The 22,363-nt window shown below is 39.3% G+C and overlaps 1 protein-coding gene across 5 annotated transcripts in view; it reads left to right on the top strand.

Annotated features, from left to right (window-relative positions):
- The window catches only part of RBMS2 (RNA binding motif single stranded interacting protein 2), an 85,296-nt gene that overhangs the window by 1,101 nt on the left and 61,832 nt on the right, over positions 1–22,363 (top strand). Inside the window, exons 1-2 of one of the 5 annotated variants that reach the window (XM_056797848.1) lie at positions 663–739; positions 959–1,032. The exons of 1 other annotated variant lie outside the window; for it this stretch is intronic. Coding sequence is in view for 1 of the 4 variants with exons in the window: in XM_056797846.1 (XP_056653824.1) it covers positions 209–214 (6 nt within the window). In the remaining 3 variants the exon portion in view is untranslated. Of the gene's footprint in view, positions 1–82; positions 215–604; positions 740–958; positions 1,033–22,363 lie in introns of those variants that run through there. 3 more of the 5 variants (XM_056797849.1, XM_056797846.1, XM_056797850.1) reach the window with 3 other exon arrangements.

The raw sequence follows: 22,363 nt of genomic DNA, 5'->3' as shown, positions 1-22,363 counted from the left end.
CTGGCCCCCCCCTCCGCCCCGGGTGTACCCCGCAACTCTGCGCGTGCGCAGCGCCTCCTCGCGCGGCCAGAGCGTGGGAAAGGCGGAGGGCGCGAGGCGCCAGCAGGCAGGCGCTCGAGGCGGGCTCTCGAGGCGGGCGCTGGCAGGAAGAGGAGGACGATGGAGGCGGCCACTAGCAGAGGGCAGAGGCGAGACTCTGGAGCGAGAAATGCGGGTGAGCCCCTCCACCGTAGCACCAGGTTACCGGCCTGGCCCACAGCGTGCCTTGCCTTCCTTCTGTGGGCAGGGCGCAGGGGAGAAGGGAGCTACGGAGATGGTCGTACTGGGGGCATTAAGTTGGCAGCCCTCAGGGAGCGGCGGGTAGGACCGACGCTCGTGATCGAAAAGGTTTGACCAGAGGGTGAGAAGCACACCAGACCTCTCACCGCCCCCACCCCCCACCCTCGGAGGCTGCCGGGAGGCTTCGGGTCCGAAGATCTAGATCTGAGTCGTGGTCTTGCTCGCGGACCATCCAGAGCCCGGGCGGGGAAGGGGGCACAGTCCTTTCCCCTCTGCAGCTGAGTTTCCTCACCTGTACAAATTGCCCTCCTGGCCCCACCTACCTCACCAAGCTTATTGTGTCACAGCCCTGTGGAATAACTAGTGAAAGTGCTTAGTCTGCTGCCAACCTAGTGCCAAGGGAAAATGGGGAGGAGGGAGCGCCTTCTCTCCTGGAGCGAGAAGCTCGCTGAGCAGAGAGGTACAGGCTCTCTTTATTCTGTACCACTGCAAAGTGACCCCAGAGGAAAGACCTCCCCCTCCCCCAGACTCTAAGGATGGGCTGGGTACAGGCCGGCCACCCTTTCAGTGGACCACTGCTCCGATGTTGGCCATGGCAATTGGGGATGGGAAGGAAGGAAATTTAAGGTCCAGGTAAATCAAGGTGTGCTTAAATCTATCCACCCTGGACGTTTTCAAGCAGGTGAAAGCGGTTAAAGTGAACACCGAGGGCAGCCTTGAAGGACAAAAGAAGTCTCAAAATGGCAGCCTGAGGTCTGTGTGGAAGGGGTTTGAGGGAGATGGTCTTGCTTCTTTGCCTTTATTTATACTAAGGTTTCTTTTTCTGTGTTGCTTATGTTGTACACTGAAGCCTCAGTTCTTACAGGTATAACTGGTAGGTTATTCTGCTGGGTGCTCCCCTCCCTCCCCCCAGTCTGCCAATAGATTTGGTTTCTATGTGGAGAAGGATTTGTGGAAGACTTTTAAGAGAGTTCTAAGGCTTAAAGGTCTGATTTGGGTGCAGGTCATCATCTCCCTGCTTCAATTCTCCATCTTTGAAAATATGACCTTCACCGTCCTTTGGTTTGACAAATATTGTGATGGTAAAGAGGAATTGTGTGTTGTAGGTTGGCCTAGATGACCCCAAAGGGCTTTTTCAGTACTGTGATTCTGAGAATATATCTATGAAATGCTTTGATCTTCTCAAGAGAAAGATGCTGTGTAAATTTAATTTAAATTGAGGTAGTTGTTCCACTTTTAGACCTTTCCTACTGTTAACAGAGTTTTCCATATCCAAAGCTATAATCTAACTCTCCCTGATTTCCAGACTTTGTTAGTAATTTTCCCCTCTGGGGTCAAGCAGAATAAGTTAACAATTCTTGTTCCACATGAAAGCTCTTCCTATATTTGAAGACAGCTAGTTGCTACTTTCCCAGACTAAATATCCCAGGCTCCTTCAACCAGTGCCATTTATGGCATAGTTTTGAGTCCCTTCCATGTTATCCTTCCTTTGGGTATTTGTAGTCTGGTTAAGATAGTACAATTGGACTGTCATCCTCCCTTACTTTGGACACCCTGCTTGTATTCATGCAGGCTGAGATCCCATTAGCATTTTTTGACTACCATGTCACAATTCTAATCTGTATTGAGTTTTTGATCTACCAGAACCCCTGGATCTTTTCCCCAAGAACTGATGTATTTTATTTACTTATTTTTTACAGTAGCTCCTTCATCCTGCATTTATAACAACTTATTATTTTTCTTTTTTAAGTTTAATTAATTTAGAGTATTTTTCCATGGTTACATGAATCATGTTCTTTCCCTTCCCTCCTACAACTTATTTTTTAAACCAAGTGAAAGACTATATTTAAATTAAATTTCACCCTCCCTTCTATTCCAAGACTCTTAAAATCCTAGTATTGAACTTGGAGTTAAGGGTCTAAGTTCAAATCCTAAAATTGTGCCATTTAGTACTTGTATGTTTTTGGGCAAGTCACTTAAAATGTCTCAATCTCAGATCCCTCATATAAGATTTCCTTGGCCTCTTTAACTCTAAATCTATAATCAAATGATCTTTTGGGATTTCACTTCTCAGTCATCCTTCTAATCTTGTGTTGTTTAATTATGCCTACAGTATCATAGATTTAGATTTGAGAGAATTTCAGAGGTCTGCTAATCCAATCTCTTCATATGTGGAAAAACTGAAGCCCAGAGAGAATAAATGGTTTCTCAGAAATCTCACAAATGACAAGTGGCAGAGTGGAGAGCAGATCTACTCATTCCAAATCTGTACTCTTTCCACTAGTCCACATTGATCTGCTATATCTAACATCATCTGAATTCATCTGAATTCAGAGCAACTGATTTTTAAATTCCCACTATATGCAGTGCCCTTTGTTAGATTCTGGGTTTACAAAGACAAAAATGAACCTTCCTATCCTCAAATAGCTATGCTTTATTATCATGGTTTTTAATGTTGAACAGAACAGGGTTAAAGAAAGATTTCTAGCACCGTTTTAGAGACCTACATCCACATCTGGGTTGACATTGATATGTTAACCAGTGTTCTGGGCTTCCCATCATTCAGCCACTTCCCAAATCAGTCTAACTTATTGCCATCTAATCTGTGTATCTTCATTTTGTATATAAGCATATAGCATGTATTTTTTCACATGCCTTGCCAAAATCCAGATACACCATGTTCATGGCATCCCTTTGTTCAATTATTAGTCTGATAACCCTGTAAAAAAGGAAATGAGTTTCCTTTTTTGGTTGTTTGTCCGTACATCTTCAAACTTATAAAAAAATTAAAAGGTATACATACTCAACCCTGTGCCCACATCAATATTTCAACAGTAAGTCATATTAATAAGAAATACTTTGCAGGATGAAACAGGTTTTTACACTCAGAATCAGTTCAGAGCCAACTCCAACCCTATCTTCACCTTTGAACTAGAGCTCTCTCTATCTCTGCTTTAGCATGAGGTAGGAGAATGGTCCAGTAACTGAACTCTCCTCCTCCATGGTACAGTGCAGGTTATATGGTTAGTATTTAGATATGGTGCAATCTCCTCATTTCTAGGTAGTTTCAGACTTGCAGATATGACATTCTTTCCATGAGTTTAACTTGAAAATGGCCCACTAAACTGGACATTTGGCTGGAAATGAAATTTTAATACATAAAAGAGAGCCCTTCCTTGTGTTCCTGCAAGCTAGGTTATTGGATTAGTCTTATACTTTGCTCATCTTCCCCTAGTTTATGGGGAAGTTGGTGGCTATGTAAGCTACAGGTTTTGTGGTTTCTGAAGCCTTAAACAAGATCATAATAACATATCCTTTTTTTAGAATAAAATTTTATTTTAAAATGAAGATCTACCTTCTCTCCCCCATGTTGAGAAAGAAAAGCAAACAAAAATCCTGTTACAAACATACATAGTCAAGCAAAACAAATTCCCATATTGATCATGTTCAAAAAATGTGGCTAAATCTTTACTGTGAGGGCAACAGTAATGCATTCTTTGTGGGGTATGAATTTGGAGACTGGGTTTTACTGAACTGGCATTTAGTAAATCCTTAATTAGATACCTCTTTTTTCATTCATTTATTGATTTGTATATTTTGAGAATGAATTCATTTAGGTTCATAGGAACTCTTTTTTTTTTTTTAAGCCCTTACCTTCTGCCTTAGAATCAATCCTTATGTACTGGTTCCAAGGCAGAAGAGTGGGAAGAACTAGGCCATGGAGTTTAAGTGACTTGACCAGGGTCATATAGCTAGGAGGTGTCTGAGCATAAGAACTCTTGAGTTTTGTTTGTTGGGATGTTCTCCATCTTAAGTAAAAGAATGAGTACCAATACTCCAATTACCTTTAACATTGTTGATGTGAGTACTTACTCCACAAACCTAATTCATAATAATTGTGAATCAGAAAGTCTTAAAGAGAGGCTATGATTGAAAAAGTCATTATCCTATGGTTATTCTAGCCTCTCAGAATGCTTCTTTCCAAGTCTCCACTCTAAACTTTCCAGCTCAGTAGGACCCACTATGGTTTTTTGTTCATTGGCATAATCATGTGGAATTTAGGGTAAATGAGCAGATTAGGACTTTTATGGAAGTTGAATTTCTTATTTTAAGTAATGCTTGCCCCTTCTACCACCATGTATATTACTTTTTAAATATAATTTTTATTTTATTTAAAAAAATTTTTTTTTGTGGTTAACATGATTCATGTTCTTTCCTTCCCCTTTATCCTTCCCACTCCCAGAGCTGACAAACAATTCCACTGGGTTATACATGTATTATCACTCAAAACCTGTTTCCATCATCATGTGTATTCTTATTGATGGACAAAATCAGATATAATCTCGAATTCTGACCTTATCTCATCTTATCTTAAAAAGAGAGAAATAACAGATGAGTTCAAGGAGATCCATGGAGTCTTCCATTTGACTTAATGAAAGGGATAGAGAATGTTTTTCTTTCTGTTATGGTATATTGACCCAAACAAAAAAGTTAGTTGAAGACAACTTGGTGCTTTGGTGGATTCATGATTTCATTGCTGTGGATATACCAAGATGTCTTTTCACCCTTCACAATTCTTAGATCTGTTTTATCATAAATTTTCCATATATAATTTATTAATAAGCTAATGAGAGCATTTATTAGAAGTTTTCTTTTTTTTTTTTCATTCAGTTCAGTAAGTATTAAGACCCACTGAGGATACCAAGACCAAAAAAAGACCCTCTTCTCAAGATGTTCTCATTCAATTTTTTTTGGGGGGGAGGGGGAGTGTGGAATGCAACATGTACATAGAAGTAAATAAAAAGTAATTTGTGAAGGGAACACTAGTAACTAGGGAGATCAAGAAAAAGAAGCTAATGGCTCCATAAGCTGTTCTCCACGCTTTGAATGGTTATGGTGTTCAAGTTGTCTAAAATGATCTCTTCTTGCTCTGTTTTGCAGGTCAGTTGTTTTTTCCTATGATACCTTATTTTTCTTCTCTTTTTTTCAGTCTTTTGATTTTGTTTTAATACTGCTTTTTGTCTTATGGAGTCATTAGCTTCTCTTTGGTCCATTCTAATTTTCAAGAGTTTGTTGCTTCAGCAAGATTTTCTAACTCCTATGCTAAGCTGTTGTTTTCTCTTTCTACTTTTTTTCTTCCATAGCTTTCATTTCTTTTTAGCTCCTGGCACAATGGAGGGAGAGCACTGGTGCATTCAGGAATACCAGAGTTCAAATCTGGCCTCAGACCCTCTTTATGCTTTATGACCTTAGGCAAGTCACGTAATGTCTGTTTGCCCCAGTTTCTTCAACTGTAAAATGGAGATGATGATAACACCTACCTCTCAGAATTGTTGTGATCAAAAAGGTGCTTAGCTGGTACCTGGCACATAGTAGGTACTATATAAATGCTTGGTCCATCCCCTTCTTTTTTCTGGTTGCTGCTTCTAGCATTCTCATTTCATTTATAAAAAGCATTTTAAACTCTTCTTTAAAAAAAACAAAACAAAACTGTTGCTTCATCTCTTCCAGTTGAAGTCTAGTTGAATTTTTGCTCAAGCTATGTTTTCCTTTGAGTCTTTGTAGGTGTTTTAGAGTCATTCTCGTCTTCTGGCTTTGTGCCTTGAGTGTTCCTGTCACCATAATAGCTTTTTGTGGTGGTATTCTTTTTTTATTTGCTTTTTCTTTCAGCTTACTCCCCAATTTCAGACTTTATATTAGGGCTACATGCTGTATGCTTCTGGAGGAAATATATGGGTTGGTCCTTTTGCCGGGTCTCGGGGCAGCTGGGGCGGGAGAGTTCTTTGGGGGAGCTTTCAGTGATCCGATCCAGGGCAAAGTCTGATTGCTGATCTGACTCTTCAAATTCCTGATTTGAATTTGAGTCTGAGCAACAGTAGATGCTGCTAGACTCATTCACACCAGTCAGCTGGGAAGCCCTGCTGATTCAGACTAAAAGAACTGCAGGCCTCCCTTTTGGTCTGGTATCTCTGCCCTGGTTATTCCTCTGCAGCCTTCAGCCTGGGCTAGAAGCTGGAACTGAGCCTGAAGCTGCTGCTTCTGCACCCGAGTCACACAGCAGCTACTTCCTTCTGAATTTGCACCTTGCTGGGTACACTTCTCAGGCAGAATCTGCAGCTGAACACTATCCCTACATGCAGTTCTCCTCAGTCTACCCTAGATCTGTAACCTGGAGCCAAATAGTGGGTGACAGAGATACCCATTGGCATCTTCCTACACCCTGTACTTGGTATTCCCATATAAGTCTGGAACTCCCTCTTTCATAGCTTTTCCCTGGGCCCTGGAGTACTCCACATACCCCTAGCCTGGCCCATCTCTAGTGCCCTTAGCCCTCTCCTTCTGCCTCTTTCCGTTGACCTGGGATTGAAAAAATGTCTTGTGATTTTGACTTTTATTTCCTATCAGAATTTGGCCTGGTGAATTTTTTTACATCTATTCAAAGGAGTTTGAGGGGAGAGGAACTTTGTACTGCTTTTCCTAGCTTTGTCACCTAAAACAAGGCAAGGAACTAAGAGATGATGTGGTCTCAGGCAGGACCTGATTTCTCTGACTAGAATGAATATGAGCAAGAAGTCATTCAATAGCTGCTGGGAACCAGTTATAGATTGTCCAAATATGTTCCAAATTTGCAGCAGGCACTCTTATCCATCACACGTTATCATTGCTCTTCCCAAAGTAGGCTTCCCAGCCTCTTTCATGTAGGGCATTGCACCAGTGTACTCTCTGTACCACTTCCTGGCAGATATGTACAATTCAGGAAGTCAAATGTGTCCTCAGACACTTAACTAGCTCTGGGACCCCCAAGAAGTTACTTTCCCTGTTTGTCACATTTTCCTCTACTGTAAAATGGAGCTAATAATGGCATCTGCTTCAGAGGGTTTTTGTGAGGATAAAATAAGATTTGCAGAAAATTCTTAGCACCTAGTGCATGCTGTAATAATTCTTACCCCCTTTCTCCTCCTTCCTCTCTACCTATGCTCATAATGCAGGCTCTTATGTATCACTTTAGAAATATTTTCCTTTATTGTTATCAATTTGAAAAACATGAACATTTCCTCCTACAAAAGAAAGAAAAAGAAATTTGTATATGACCATGAAACCTACAACTTTTTAAAATTATCTATATACCATGTTTAATAAAATAGCCCCAACACTCCCTTGCATGTATGTTTCCCCTTCTTAACTCTCCCCTGCACTCTTTTGTGTATTTTAAAATATTTCATTGATGGTCTTTCCTTTTTTCTAATTTCACTATTACTTTTTCTCACCCAACTCATACATTTCCCCTTCCAAAAAGAAAAAAATCCCATCCTTATAATGAGGAAAGCCTTGCAAGATCTACATACTGGATCTGAGAATTTTTTTCTGCACATAAAGGCACCAATATGGCAAGCACAATTCAGGATCTCTTTTCAAGAGTTGAGATCATTGCATTGATCAATTTGTAAGGTTTTCTTAATTTTTTTTCTCTACAGCACTTTATTATTGTCTGATTTATATTTTGTTCTCTTTAGTTCTCCCAGGTTTCTCTGAATTGATCCCTTTTGTTTTTTTTCTTATGGGACAATAATATTCCAAGTTTTTCATATGCTAAAATTTGTTTAGCTATTCTCCATTCTTGGGCATCTACTTTGTTTCCGTTTTTGTGGTAGAACATAAAGTGCTACTGTAATTATTTGTGTACACATAGGTGGTTTCCTTTTTATGTTCTTGTTCAAATAATACCATAATGTAAACATAGTAGCATTATTGGGTTAAGGGATATTATACAACTTAGTGACTTTTGGAATAAAGTTCCAATTTTTTTTTTTTTTAGAAAGGTTGGACCAATTCACAGCTCCACTAAGCATGCATCCTTTTTTATTTTCTTCTGAATACTTTAAAATATTTTATTGATACTCTTCTTTTTTGCATCTTATTTATTTATTTTGCCAACTATATATAATAAAATTCCACTTAAGTTTTCATAAGTTACATGATCAAAGTTATCTCCCTCTCTCCTTTCCCTTCTCCCTCCTGGTGCTGGCAGGTGATTCAGTCTGGTTTATATATGCATTATTATGCAAAACATATTTCATAACATCAAGGTGAATACAGCTTGACTATGAAAATCAATGTTTGGGCTGTAGGAGAGAGAGAAAAGAAGAGAAAAATATTTGATGGTCATGAATCACTCGGATGAAGCCCAGAAGAGATATTGCAGTGTGAGATACTTCAGAAATTCATAGGGGGCCCATCTCTTATAACAAGAGAGAAGTCTAGAAAATAAGTGACAAAGAAGGGTCCAAAGAATCTCTGCATACTTTGCAAAGCTCATTCTCATTCTCTTATTTGGAATGATATAATTTTAGATAAATTCTCTAGACATCAGCTTTTTCATAAAATGAATTAATTTAACTTTTTGGACCCAGCATTTTAATTTGATTACTTTATAGATCTTCACTGATATATAAATTCTGACTGAAATATTTCTGACCCCTGGGCCTGCTTCATTAGCCCAGATATATTATACTCAGGGACAGCTAGATGACTCAGTGGAATGAGAGTCAGGTCCAGAGATGGGAAATCTTTGGTTCAAATCTGGCCTCAGACACTTTCTAGCTGTATGACCCTGGGCAAGTCACTTAACCCTATTTGGGTTAAGTGACTTACTGATCTTCCTTGAAAACAATACATAGTATTGATTCTAAGATGGAAGGTAAAGGTGTTTTAAAAAAAGATATATTACAATTATTGCCAAATTATTTTTCCTTTTCTTGTGATACGGCTACCATAACTGGATGGCTAGTTCTAGAATCCACTCCCTCTTTCACTCCTACCCTGTGCCACTGCACATTCTAACCCATAAGAGAGACAATTCTAGGAAAAGAGCATATACAAATTTTAAAATGGCTACACAAAGGCATGGTATTAGAAGTGTGAATTTTAAAATTGCTCCTATTACCAAACTATTTTGATGTTTTGGTTTTGCCTTATCATTTTTATGAGGAACTTCTTTCTAAAAGAGGTAGAGGAACAATACATTGGGAAATACAGATGATGTAAAAACAAAAGATAGTAATTAAAACTTATTTTAAGAAAATAGCCCAGTTGCAGACTGGTACTTAGTTCTAAGCATGTCTATCTATCAATAGTTCATGAATGCACAGAGTCCCCCCATGATTCCCCTTACCTGTTGAAAAGGCCACCAGCTCCCTCTACACCAAGCTCATTTGCCCAAGTGCCAATCACTCTCATTCTCATCCAGTGTCCTCACTGGCCAGATAGCAGTGTTCTCTGTTTATTACTACATGATTATCTGGATATGCTGGCCACTGTGTAAGGAAAAATTTACAAAGCTTATCAAATCATGTCAAAGAGAAACTGTAATGCTACTTGGAACATGCATAAAGCTGAGCCTGTTCATCAAAGAAGATGCCTACCTGAGCCACTAAAAATCACTTTCAAGTATATTTACTGTTTTCTTAGTGTCTGAAACATTTCAGAAGACATATATCTCTTTAAGGCCAAAAAAAAAATGCAGAGATGACTGAGGCTATAGAAAAAATGCTCCAAATGATCTCACTGGTTATTAGATAATATACTATTTTGAAATTTTATGGATTGGGAAGAAGGAATAGATCTGAGATTTCACTGACAATGGGGAACTCCCAGTGGAGAAATTCCCTCAACTAATACAAGTCATATGCTTCTCTGCAACTATAAAGTTGTAGGGAATTTCCTAGAGCATGAAGAGGATTAGTGACTTGGCCAAAGTCATGGGGTCAGTTTGTATTTGAGGCAGGACTTGAAAATTGGTTTTCTTGGTTTTGATTCTAACTCACCATCAACATCACACAGCCCCTCATTAAAATTTAGTTCAAGGAGACAACTTCTTTTTTTTTTACCCTTACCTTCAGATACCTTCCAATACTGTGTATTGGCCCCAAGGCAGAAGAGTGGTAAGGGCTAGGCAATGGGGGTCAAGTGGCTGAGGCCAGATTTGAACCTAGGACCACCCATCTCTAGGCCTGGCTTTCAACCACTGAGCCACCCAGCTGCCCCCTTAAGGAGACAACTTCTATTTCACTATTTAAATTCCAGAGAAACTACTCTAAATCATAGAAAGGTACTTTCCTTTAAACAACTTGTCTTCCTATTTCCTAGTAACTAAACTTATTTAAATTTGTCAAATTCAACTTCCTGAAAATCTTTTATTGCCCATTACTGCTAAATTTCTTGCTTATTTCTGTTCAAAAAGGGAAGGCTATGTTTCTTAGGCATAGCATTCAGTATGGAGGAAATTCCAATCAGTCCTGTTGAGACAGAAATATAGAAGTAGTCAATTCACACAAAATATTACCATGATTTATATGTGATGTTAAATCCAGTTCATAGCTTCCCTAAAGAAGTACAGTGTGGGAAGCCATCAAGCCCACACTATGTGACATGGTTGCACATGGGTTACAGAGTTGCAAGGCAACCATATGGAAAGATGATGCATCCACTGAACCCCCTCTATGTGACTTCCCTTACTACTGGCTAGGATTGTTATTCTCTCCCCAGTCACAGAAGTAATATGAGAGCAAATACTCACAGAATTTATACATATGCCCACTTTTATCCCCCTAGAATAGGACTCCAAAAATTATATTCACAGAATTAAAACCTAAAGATCATTACCCACTACCCCCTCCTTTCTCTCTCAGCAGAGGTACACTTAGTTGCCCCATAACCATTGCTAGCCAAACACATAAGCACCACATAAAACATTCCTCTGAAGCACAAGCTACTGACACACTCCACTGCAGTCGTTTGTGTTAAGTAACCATGCAACATCGTGAAGGTGCTTTGATGCAACATAAGAAAAATGTAACTTGGAAATTGAGGACAATTCCTGAATCTGGTCTGCCTTAAATTACCCTTTAACCCAGTACCTAGCTGCAAAATGTTTTGTTACCCATCTCCTAAGTAATTGTGATTGATTGTGAAAGTTGCTGATCAAAAGCAACAATGATTCTCTTAGCTGGTTATCCCACAGGTCAGGGGGAACTAACCTCTGGATCATCCTGTCTATGTCATTTATCTCTATCATGAATTTCTCTGTTGTAGCAACATGGTAAATGATCACAGAATGTTGATTAAGCAATTTGTTAATGTGTGACATATCCAGTTACCTGCTAGAAATCATGCATGTTGAAAAATGATTGTGTGCCAGAAAAGCACGTACTCACTGAAGCTATATAATAAACACGAGTTCTGAGTCTGACAGAACACGGTGATGCCTGAGCACAAAGGTCTGAGAACTGAGTTGTCTCCCATCTCATCATTATTCATCTAAGCCATCACATCTAGACAGAATAGGACCCTCGGCTTCGAGAGACTGTTGGTCGGGCTTTCAAAAGAACAGAAGCAGAACATGCCCAGAGTCTGGGACCATATCTGGGATAGAAATCCACTGAAATAAAGAGATGAGTTACTTAGAAAATTAAACAGTGTCATGAATATAAAGACATAAAGGACTTTCAGAAACTGTTTTTCATCATTGGGGAGAAAACTGCAGTTTAAAAAAGGACTTGATTTACTTGTTTAAGTATCAGGGAGGATTGAGTAGCACAACTCAGAGTGCCTTGTCTTTCTAACAAAAAACAAAACTATGGCAGAGAAAGTGGATGTGCCCTCTAAACTCATCAGAGAAGACTGGATTCAAAAATGAAAATCTCATAGCAACAGAAGTAGTTCACCTTTGTTCTTCTGTCCTGTTTTATACCTAGCGAAAGTTTTTCTTATTTTCCTTTAAAAATAAGGGAGAATCTCCATATTTTTTCCATTTTTTATGGTTTCTTTTTTCTCTATTTTTACATTGATAGAAAATGATACAGGTATATAAGTATGTTGGTATGCCTTTATGCCTTAGATAGGAATTTTTGTATATATAATTATAGAGCACTAAATTAAGTATTGAGAATACAAATGCTGTAAAGCTGCTACTGCTATTCTAACACATTTTCTGCCCTCAAGAAACTTATTATATAGTTAAAGAGATAAGCTGTAGCAGTGGGAAATTAAGTAAAATTACATACACATATATATACACATATATATATACATACCTCATATTTAAGGGATAAATGAAAGCATGTAGACAATATGTTGGAAGATTTCATTAGCAACAAGAGATCAAACTTCTGACTTTTCCCATCATTTTGGTCAAACCAGTCCTGATGTTTACTAGAATTCTAGCCCCAATCAGTAAATATAGTTCCATATGTCAGATCTCTGAAAGTTGCCAACTCTTTTTCTGTTCTGCTGTTGCCAACCACGTGTTGGCTCAGCTTTCCCTCCAAGTCAGCAACAGACTGTCCCCGCACTAAGAAGTCGTCTGATCTGTGGACATTAAGTCTTCTTGCCTTGTGGCCTCAGCTTTTGTTGAATTTGAATGTTTAGTTTGGAGAGGATAAGTCTATGATCAGTCCAGCGCTCTGCACTTCGCATCACCTTAGTCATTCTTAAATCCAGTCTCTTCTTATAGTGACACATTCTGTTAAATGGGATTGTTTGCTTCAAGGCTGTATCCATGAAGTTTTATTGCATCTAAGTAAGTGGAAGACAGTGTTGGTGATGAGGTCCAAGATACACAAGTCTTCAGTAGTAAGTTGTTGCTGTTGACTGTTGATGTTTCCAACTCTATTCTTCCCAAGGACTCCCTGTCATGTTTATGCCTACTCTGGTGTTAAAGTCACCCAGAATTACAAACTTGTTCTCTTTTGGCACATTGTTGATTCAGGGTCTCCAGGTCTTTATAAAATTTTTCTTTGACCTGAAGGTTCATCATGGTGGGAGCATACACACTGATAGTGGTGGCTGGTATTTTCCTACAAATGACAATTGTTTTGTCATCAGCTTTCATTCATTCCTTTGTGGAGGTATATACTCTTATTGACTAGATTAGATTTGATTTCAAAACCTATGCCAGCTACACAGCACTCCTTATCTCAGCAACCACTCCAGAAAAACATGTATTGAGCTCTGACTTAAACAAGCTGGACTTCATTTGCTTCCCTTGTTTCATTCAAGGCTGCTATTTTGATGCAATTTCTCCTGAGTTCTCTCATGAAGAGCTATTCAGCTTTCAGATCTATTGGATTTCTTGTCCATAAGTGTGTGGATATTCCACATGTCAATGGTGAGTGGAATTGTCTTTGCAGAAGCTCTTGTACTTTTTTTTTTATTTTGGCCTTACAGTGGGACCTCAACCTGTTGAGTGAGCAGAAGCAGACCAGGGTTAGATGAAACAGACAGCTTCAGGTCATCTTTCCTAGCCCCTTCCTTGAATCAAGAGGTGAGCAATGTGGTCCTTTAAAAAGACTGCTCAGATACTCAGGCAGCTACCAAGCCCCACTGCTGATTCTAGTAAGAAGATGACTGTGCCCCACTTGTGCTCACTGTTATAACTACAACTCTCAGTATACCCACCCCTGTCACTTGCCCTTTTGAGGTAGGAGTAAAATAATGAGATAGCAAAATGTAATGTGATTTCTTTTTTGCATCAAAGTTTTCAGCCTCATTCTCCTAGAGTCATCTAAATCCAAAGGCAAGACAAAAATTAAGCCAACTGGTGATGGCTTGGGATGCAGTGCTTGACCTTGGTTTTTCAATGTCTACCCAAACTGTCCCATAGCTCATGCTTCATGGCCATTGGAACAGATGGTGTTCATCTGCCCATTCTGCATGGGAAAGTCTTCACATGCTCAGGGTAGGCAATTCCCCTAACTCACCAACAGATTTGAGGCCTGTTGGCTATCCTCAACATGGTTTAGCCTGTCCACTGAGATGATTTTTACCAGGATGTGGCTGCTGTGCATGCTACAGTTTCTTGGAGCCACAGGTGAGAGCTAGGTGGCAAGTGGACATCAGAGGAGGAAATCAGCCCTGAAAGGAGCTCAGCAAGTCATCACACCAGAAGTACTGATCTTCCCTGAACACTCTGCATATCCCTCTTGAGCTGTAAGAAATACAAGAATGGTTTCAGAAAAACCTTAGAAGACTTCTATTATGATACAGAATGAAGTGAATAGAATCAGGAGAACAGTCTATCCAATAACAAGAAAAAACTTTGAAAGACTGAGGAACTTTGATCAATACAGTGAGTGATCAGCCATGATTCCAAAGGGCTCAGGATGAAAATTATTCCCTTCCTTGTGGCAGAGAGATGAAGGACTTGTTCTTCTTGACCATTCATGTTTATTACACAGTATTTGTGTTTTTTTTTCCAGTACAGAGTGGGAGGAGGGGAGTGTGTGAGTGTGTGTGTGTGTGTGTGTGTGTGTGTGTGTGTGTGTGTGTGAGAGAGAGAGAGAGAGAGAGAGAGAGAGAGAGAGAGAGAGAGAGAGAGAGAGAGAGAGAAAGTTTTGTTAATTGAAAAAATTAAAAATAAACCCCGCAAACTGTTGCACCCTGCCTCTTTATTTCCTCTTCTGCTTCAGAGGAAGAAGTGGTCCTTCTTGCTAGTACTATCCTACCTGTTTGTATCCTTGGCCCTATCTCCTTTTGTCTCTGGGAACATTCCTTCATGGTTTACTCTCTGTATATGACCAGTCCTTTTTAGTCTCTTTTGCAAGATCTTTATGCATGTCCTGAATTCTTTGTGTGAGGCTCTATCCTGGATCCTCCTCTCTTTCTCTTCACCATCTCAGTGATCTCATCCCATTTGTATCTCTAGAAAAATCTATATTTCATAGCCCTCGTTTTTTTTTTTAACAAAACCCTTACTTTCCATCTTAGAATCAATATTGTGTATTGGTTCCAAGGCAGAAGAGCAGTAAGGGCTAGACAATTAGAGTTAAGTGACTTGCCCAGGGTGAAATAGCTAGGAAGTGTCTGAGGCCAGATTTGGACCCAGGACCTCCTGTCTTCAGGCCTGGTGTTCTATTCTGAACCACCTACTTGACCCCATTCCTCATCTTTTTTTCAAGATCCAGTTTGACTGAATTCCAGACATCTCCACCCAAATATCCCATTGGAACATCAAACTCAACATGTTCAAAACAGAATTCATTCTCTTTCCTCTAAACCTACATTGGCATCATCTCTTTTTTTTTTCACTCAGATCACAACCATTCTAGATCAGGCCCTCATCATCTCTAACCTAGACTATTACATCTATCTCCCAACTGATCTGCTTCCTCCCAGTCTCTTCACTTTCTAGTCCATCATTCACACAACTGCCAAACTGATATTCTCAAAGCACAGATCTTCTCATGTTACTCTTACTTAAGACACTTTAGTGGCTTTACATCATATCTAAGAGAAAATACAGATTCCTCTGTGGGATGTTTAAAGTCATTCACAACATAGAACTGAGCTGTCATTGGAGGCTAATTCCACATTCTTCTCCCTTCTAGCCAAAATGATCTAATTGCTGTTTCTCCATACGTGACAGTCCATCTGTGTGCCATACATACATAGCTCTTCTACCCCCTACTTTCTACCTTTTGCTTTGGAAACTTTAATCAAAGCAACACTGCTATTATTTCTGGAATGGTAGTTGTTGAGCTTGTATCCTTGCAACCTTCTAGACCAAAAAACCTTTCCCAACCACAACTCCACATATTATATTTTTCCAGTTAGAATCTAAGTTCCTTGAAGGTGGAGATTTTCTCCTTTTGGATTTGCATTCCCATTGCTTAACACAATGCCTGGCACATAATTAAAACTTAATTGATGCTTTTTTATTCACTTATTTGCACAGGCTAGCTGTCTTCTATGCCTGGAAAATTCCCTTTCATCACTTACACCTGTTGGGATCTCTAGGCTCTCTTCATAGCTCATTTTAGCTACTACCTTCTTCAAAAGGCTTTTCTGATTCTCCCAGTTGTTAATGTCTCTCAAATTATTTTGTATTGATTTATCTGTGTCTGTGGTGTTTTCTCCCAGTAGAAGGCAAGTTTACCATGGGCAGGAATGGACTCATTTTTGCCTTTTTATTCCTAGTACTTAACACTGCCTAGAACATAGCAAATAAATTATGCTTGAATGAAATTGTAAGATGGTGCATCTTCTACCTGGGTACCTTTGAAATCCTCTTCTTCACTTTGCTTTACAGAATCCCTAGCGTCTTTCAGCCATGCCTCAGATGACACTTATTATAGGAGATCTTACTGAATGATTTTTCCCCCATCATTCATTATTGGTGCCCTCTGCTCTGCTGTCTTCCCCACCACATTTATTCTTCAGACAGATAAATATCTATCTACAGAAGAACTGGTGGCAGAAGAGCCAAGAAAAAAATAAGAAAAGAGGACCAGGAAGCTTAGAAGGAAATAGAGACATGCATGACAATTTTTAGTGTTTTGAATTCATAATATATTTAAAAGCAAATTATAGAATGGTTCACCTTTCATATGTATGACTATAGGTGTGGATGTATGTATATGACTTGACATACTAGTTGAGGGTATAGTGTAGTTGCAGTCACCAAAATCTTAGGTGTGTATGTGGTACCACAAGACCCTTGTGGTACACACACATTAAGACCCTCATGGCAGAGAATTGCCCATTGAGCTTTGCCAGGAGGGACAGACATACCAGGTACACCAAGGACTGACCGTTTCTCCTATGTGGATGTTACTCCTCCTTGGAGGGCAGACAGCTGGACCGTAATAAAAATATTCTATAGATTTTAGTAGAAGATTAACTCAAATTGGTAGGGTTGAAGTTTGTGGCTGTCAAGATTGTGTTGTAGAAAGATCTATCAGAGTGATTGTTGAAGTGCCCAAATTTAAACTTCTGTAACACCATATTTGCCCACAGATTATGAAGTTCTGACAGTGAATTTGAGCAAACTAAAAGCAATTCTCAAAGATCTTGTATCGGTTGATGTACTTGCCAGGCAGAAGGTGCTGTACTTTTCCCATGATCATTGTAGCCGCTTTTTGAGTTTCAAAGATAGTTTTGACTTGTAGTTTTCTCTCAAGACATAATTATTTTCTCCATCAGTCATTCTATAAAAGTAATATTGAAAGGACCAGGGTGTATATGGATGAGGAGCTTGCAAAAGTAGGGCCACTACCAAGATGGTGGACATGTTACTTTTTGTAGTTAACTTTCCCCTGTGGATCTGGTGATATCAATGTAAGGAGCGAGGTGTGAACCAGTTTGTCAGGCCATTAAATGCAACGTTACCCTCTTCCGGTTTCTCCGAAAAACTTTGGCACCATATTTGACATTTCCTTGCCATCTGGAAATTACCTTAGTACCAGTGATCCCTCCATCTTTCCTGGGTGCTGCTCCCAACCGCTGCTGGGAGAGAATCCAGTACGCAGCGATGCAGGAGATAGCCATGATGGTAGTCTGTGCTCTTGAACCCAAATTTGTTGCCAGCATGTTGAATGGGGAGCTCCAATCTGGCTGCAGCATTTTACCTCACTTTTTAGACTCAGAATTTCCTGAAAGGAAGGAGGTGTCCTGTTCTCCAACAAAGCAAGGACAAGTTTTTCTGTTCTCTCTTTGGAGAACAAGTAGCAATGCTGGTCAGTTCTTTTAGGGAGCTTCTTACTTGCTATGACTTTCATGTTTCCCTGAAATTCAGTGACAGGGGAAGGACATGGCGAACTCTGCTTTACTATCCCAGCTTACTATCACCCTGGGCTCTGGAGTAAATAACAATCAGAAGAGGATGGGCAGCCCAGGCACTGGGTATAGACAACATGCTAGAACTCACTGTCACGGTGGAGGGAAAGAAGGTATCAGGGAAAGCTTTATGGAAGAGTTGGCATCTGAAGGACATGAGGGAGTTCTAAGCATGGGAAATATGGTGAGTACGGGGTGAGGGAGGAGGAAAAGGAGCCAAAGGATTCCCCTGTTACAAGTCTGAATGACCATGAGGTTAGTTGGACAAACAACAGCATTAAATAATGGAATATCATTGCTCTGGAAAAAAAGGAAAGGATTCTGACAAATGGAAAAATTGGGGTTGCTAAGTGGATAGTGCTGAGCCCGGAGTCGGGAACACTGGAGTTCAAATCCAACCTTGTACCTTTACTAGCTATGTTACTTTGGCAAGTCACTTACTTCGTGCCTTAGTTTCCCCAACTGTAAAATGGTGATAATAACAGCATTTATCTTTCAGGATTGCTGTGAGTATCAAATGAAATATTTATAAAGTACTTAGCACACAGTGTTGGGAACACATAGTAGTTGTTATATAAATGTTTACTTCCTCTTTTCTCTTGTATAAACTGATTTTTTGATAACAACTTTGACAAAAGCATAACTGCTCAGTCCAATGACTAATCCAAAAGAATCTGAAGCATATTTTCCAGGAGACACATTTTTAGATACAACTAAGTCCTCTTTTTCTCTCATTTTTTTTAATACAGAAATGTTCATTTCTTATGACTGTGGCATTCAAAATAAAAATAATTTATCAAGGAACAGTAACAAAGGATGTAGAGAGAAAGGCAGGAAGGTGAGTTCAGTTTGGGTCTGAATTGGAAGAGACCTTCGAGATCACCCAGTTCAGTTCCTACCTCTCATTTTGTATATGAAAGAACTGAGATCCAAGGAGGGTTAAGTGACTTGCCCAAGTCACTCACATAGAAAATAACAGAGCTGAACCTCTTCCTCATAATCCCTTGCTCTTTCCATTATACTGTACTGCCTTTGTCCAGTTTGAAATGCCTCCCTCTGTGTGGAAATAGTCATTAGGCATCCGAAATATAGGACTGGAGCTTCAGGTAGGAGTTGGTAGAGGGATATATAGATTTGGGAGTCAACTACTTAGAGGTGATAATTCTAATTATGTGAGAGGATGAGATCACCAAGAGAGAAACTGAAGAATGGTAAAAGAACCAAAAGACCTGTGAGCTCCTTTAAGGGATACAAGGCTGATATTCATTGGATTAAACTGAACCAATAAGGGATACAAGAATGATCTAATGATGAAACCATTAATTTTGGGAAAATTGCCTTTCCAAGGTGGGAATGTATCAAGGGACTGAGAAGTTAAAAGAGACAGGTAGGTAAAGGAAAAAGTTTTTGTCTCTTGGAGTTTATTTTTTAGGGGAAGAGTGGATATTAGGCAACAGAACATTTGTACAGGATAAAGAGATTTTGAGAGGGAGAGGCTAATAAAGCAAGGTGCTAAAGAAAATGGGAAGGAGTGGAATCAGTGGGTTGATAGAAAGATTATCCTCACAAAAGAGGGACACTGAGTCCTTTCACACTAGAGGGCAAGGAAGGACTTTAAGATTAAGAAGAGAGTGGGGCAGTTGGGTGGTTCAGTGGATTGAGAGTCAGACCTAGAGACCTAGGAAGTCCTGGGTTCAAAGCTGGCCTCAGACACTGCCTAGCACTTACCACTCTTCTTGTCTTGGACCCAATACACAGTATTGATTCTGAGGTGGAAGATAGAAAATTTTTAAAATGAATAAAAAAGATTAAGAAGAAGAAAGAAAAAGAGTTGGAGCAAATGACCTCAATCTTATCTGAGTCTTGAGAAGGGAAGAAATATATATATATATATATATATATATATATATATATATATATTTTTTTTTTAAACCCTTACCTTCCATCTTGGAGTCAATACTGTGTATTGGCTCCAAGACAGAAGAAGTGGTAAGGGCTAGGCAATGGAGGTCAAGTGACTTGGCCAGGGTCACACAGCTAGGGAGTGGCTGAGGCCAGATTTGAACCCAGGATATCCCATCTCTAGGCCTGGTTCTCAATCCACTGAGCTACCCAGCTGCCCCCAGGGAAGGAATATATAAACAATAACATTTCCAAAAATTCGTTGTATGCAGGTCAAATGTTTTAAGGCATAATGTCCTTAAATTAGGGGGGTTCTTTGAGAATTTAGATAGTTACAATATTGTCTTCTCCCTTAAAAATATTAAATGGATTACATTTATGTCAAAATACTTATAGAATCATAGACTTTTAGAACTGAAAGGGGCTTCCAAGGTCATCTAATGCTCTCTCTCTCTCTCTCTCTCTCTCTCTCTCTCTCTCTCTCTCTCTCTAGTCTTCTCTTCAGTATCTTGACAAGTTTTTGTATAGTCTCTAAATATTTTCTGTGATATCTCTTCTTGAGGTAGCCCATTTTAATTTTGGACTTATATGGCAGAATTTTTTTTTTTGTATGAAAGAAACACTTTAATTTCTTCTCAAATTTACCACCATTGGCATGATCACACATTCCCTGCTACTGTGATCTGCATCCTAATTTCATTCATCTGTCCTCAGGATCAGTATTTGTAGGTTTTGTAGTATTTTGTAGGTTTTCAGCAGCAAATTCTTAAAGTTCTGTGTGATCAAATCATTTTGAGAAACAGTATTCTGAAGGGTCAAGATCTTTTTGTGCCCAGGAGGTGGCAGTATATCTTCAATATTTTCCTGGAATTGACTTCCTTGGAGACCCATTAAAGTAATGGAAAAATGAGTCAGATAAGCTTTATAAGATGTAATTCAGTGCTTTGAGATCATTTCATATCTATATTACTATTTAAGGACTACTAGCATTACTGGAAGAGAATAGTGACATTTTGATAGTATTTTCTTAACCGCAAACTTTTCATTCAGTTTGGGTTTCAAGATACGGCTAAAATTCTTTAAAGGAGGAAAAGGAAACAACTCAAATAAACTGGAATAAATATTACCAATTCAATTCTTGTCCCCAAATTATAGGAAGAGGCAAAAGTAGAAATATTGTGTAAAAGATTGTTTTGAGAAGTATATGGTATAGACAACAATAGCTGGATTCAAGTCTAGCATCCAGTACATTTTGCCTGGCTATGTGACCCTGGACAAGACGATATTTAATTTCTCAATGTTCTAGGCAACGGGTTGTGACTAGAAGTGGGTGCTGACCTGTATCCGTAGAGATAGTTTTCTGCCCTGGGAATTCCCAGTATGGATAAAATCACAAGTCCATTCCCCAACCCTCTAACTGTTTGCATTGACGTAGTATATTATGATTAGAAAATGCCTTCTAGAAATGTTCTTATTTGGTTCTTTCAGAAGAGGTACACACCACAGTAAATAGAGCACTGGACTAGGAGTCAGAAATGCCTGAGTTCAAATTGTGCCTCACACATGGACTAGCTGCATCTAAGCCACGCAAGTCACTTTGCGTCTCAGCCTCTGTTTTCTCGGCTGTAAAAGAGGTATAATGACAGCACCTACCTCGCAGGGGTATTGTGAGAATGGAATAAGATAATAATACTATAGATAAGATACTTTAAAGACTTGAAAGTATTCTATAAATTTTAATACTTATGACTGTTATTCCCATTTTATAGTTGAGGAAACTGAGGTTGCTAGAGGGTCAGTCATGAGCTGTGACCCTGACTAAGTCAGTGACAAAACTGGAACTTGAAACTTAGTTCTTTCATTTTGTTGTTGTTCTTGAAAATCCATAATTCCTGGTTCATCATCAATGCCAAGTATTGATTCCAAGGCAGAAGAGAGATAAGGTCTAGGCAGTTGGGTTAAGTGTTTTGCCCAGCATCACATAGGAAATATATGCAGTCATATTTGAACCCAACACCTTCTGTCTCAAGGTTTGCCTTTCTATCCACGGAGCCACTTAGCTGTCAGCCCTTTGCTTCTTTAGTCTTCAGTCTAGAATATCATGCAGCTTCTACCTGTGATCCTGCCCATTGCCCCATAGAGATTGTTAAATCCAGGTATTGAATATGGAATTTGAAGCTGAACAGAATAGTGGATTCTGTTGGAAGAGTCAGCTTTGGAATGAATGGGTGAACTTGCCTCCCTAGAAATTCCAGAATAATTTTATTCTCGCTCCTCATCCTCTTTAGCCCTGATAAAAGTCTAGACAAAGCAAATGTGGGATAGGTTGGCAGGTAAAAGGGCATTGTGATGTGATTCGTTGAAGAAAAAGAAACAAATAAATATTTTGCCCTTCCTTGCAGTCTCACTTCTTCAAACCTTGATCCCTAGCAGAATTCAGTTTGGAATCTCATTTGAACTATATAGATTATTCCAATGGCTGTGACTAAACAGGATTAATGGCTCAAAGTGACTACTATGGATTTTTAGGGTATGACCAAGCATTAGAACATTGTGATCACTAGAGTGTATT

This window comes from Monodelphis domestica, chromosome 5 (genome assembly GCF_027887165.1).
Source record: "Monodelphis domestica isolate mMonDom1 chromosome 5, mMonDom1.pri, whole genome shotgun sequence".
NCBI lineage: Eukaryota > Metazoa > Chordata > Mammalia > Didelphimorphia > Didelphidae > Monodelphis > Monodelphis domestica.
Note: the sequence above shows the minus strand (reverse complement) of the source record. Positions and strands in the feature narration are given on the sequence as shown.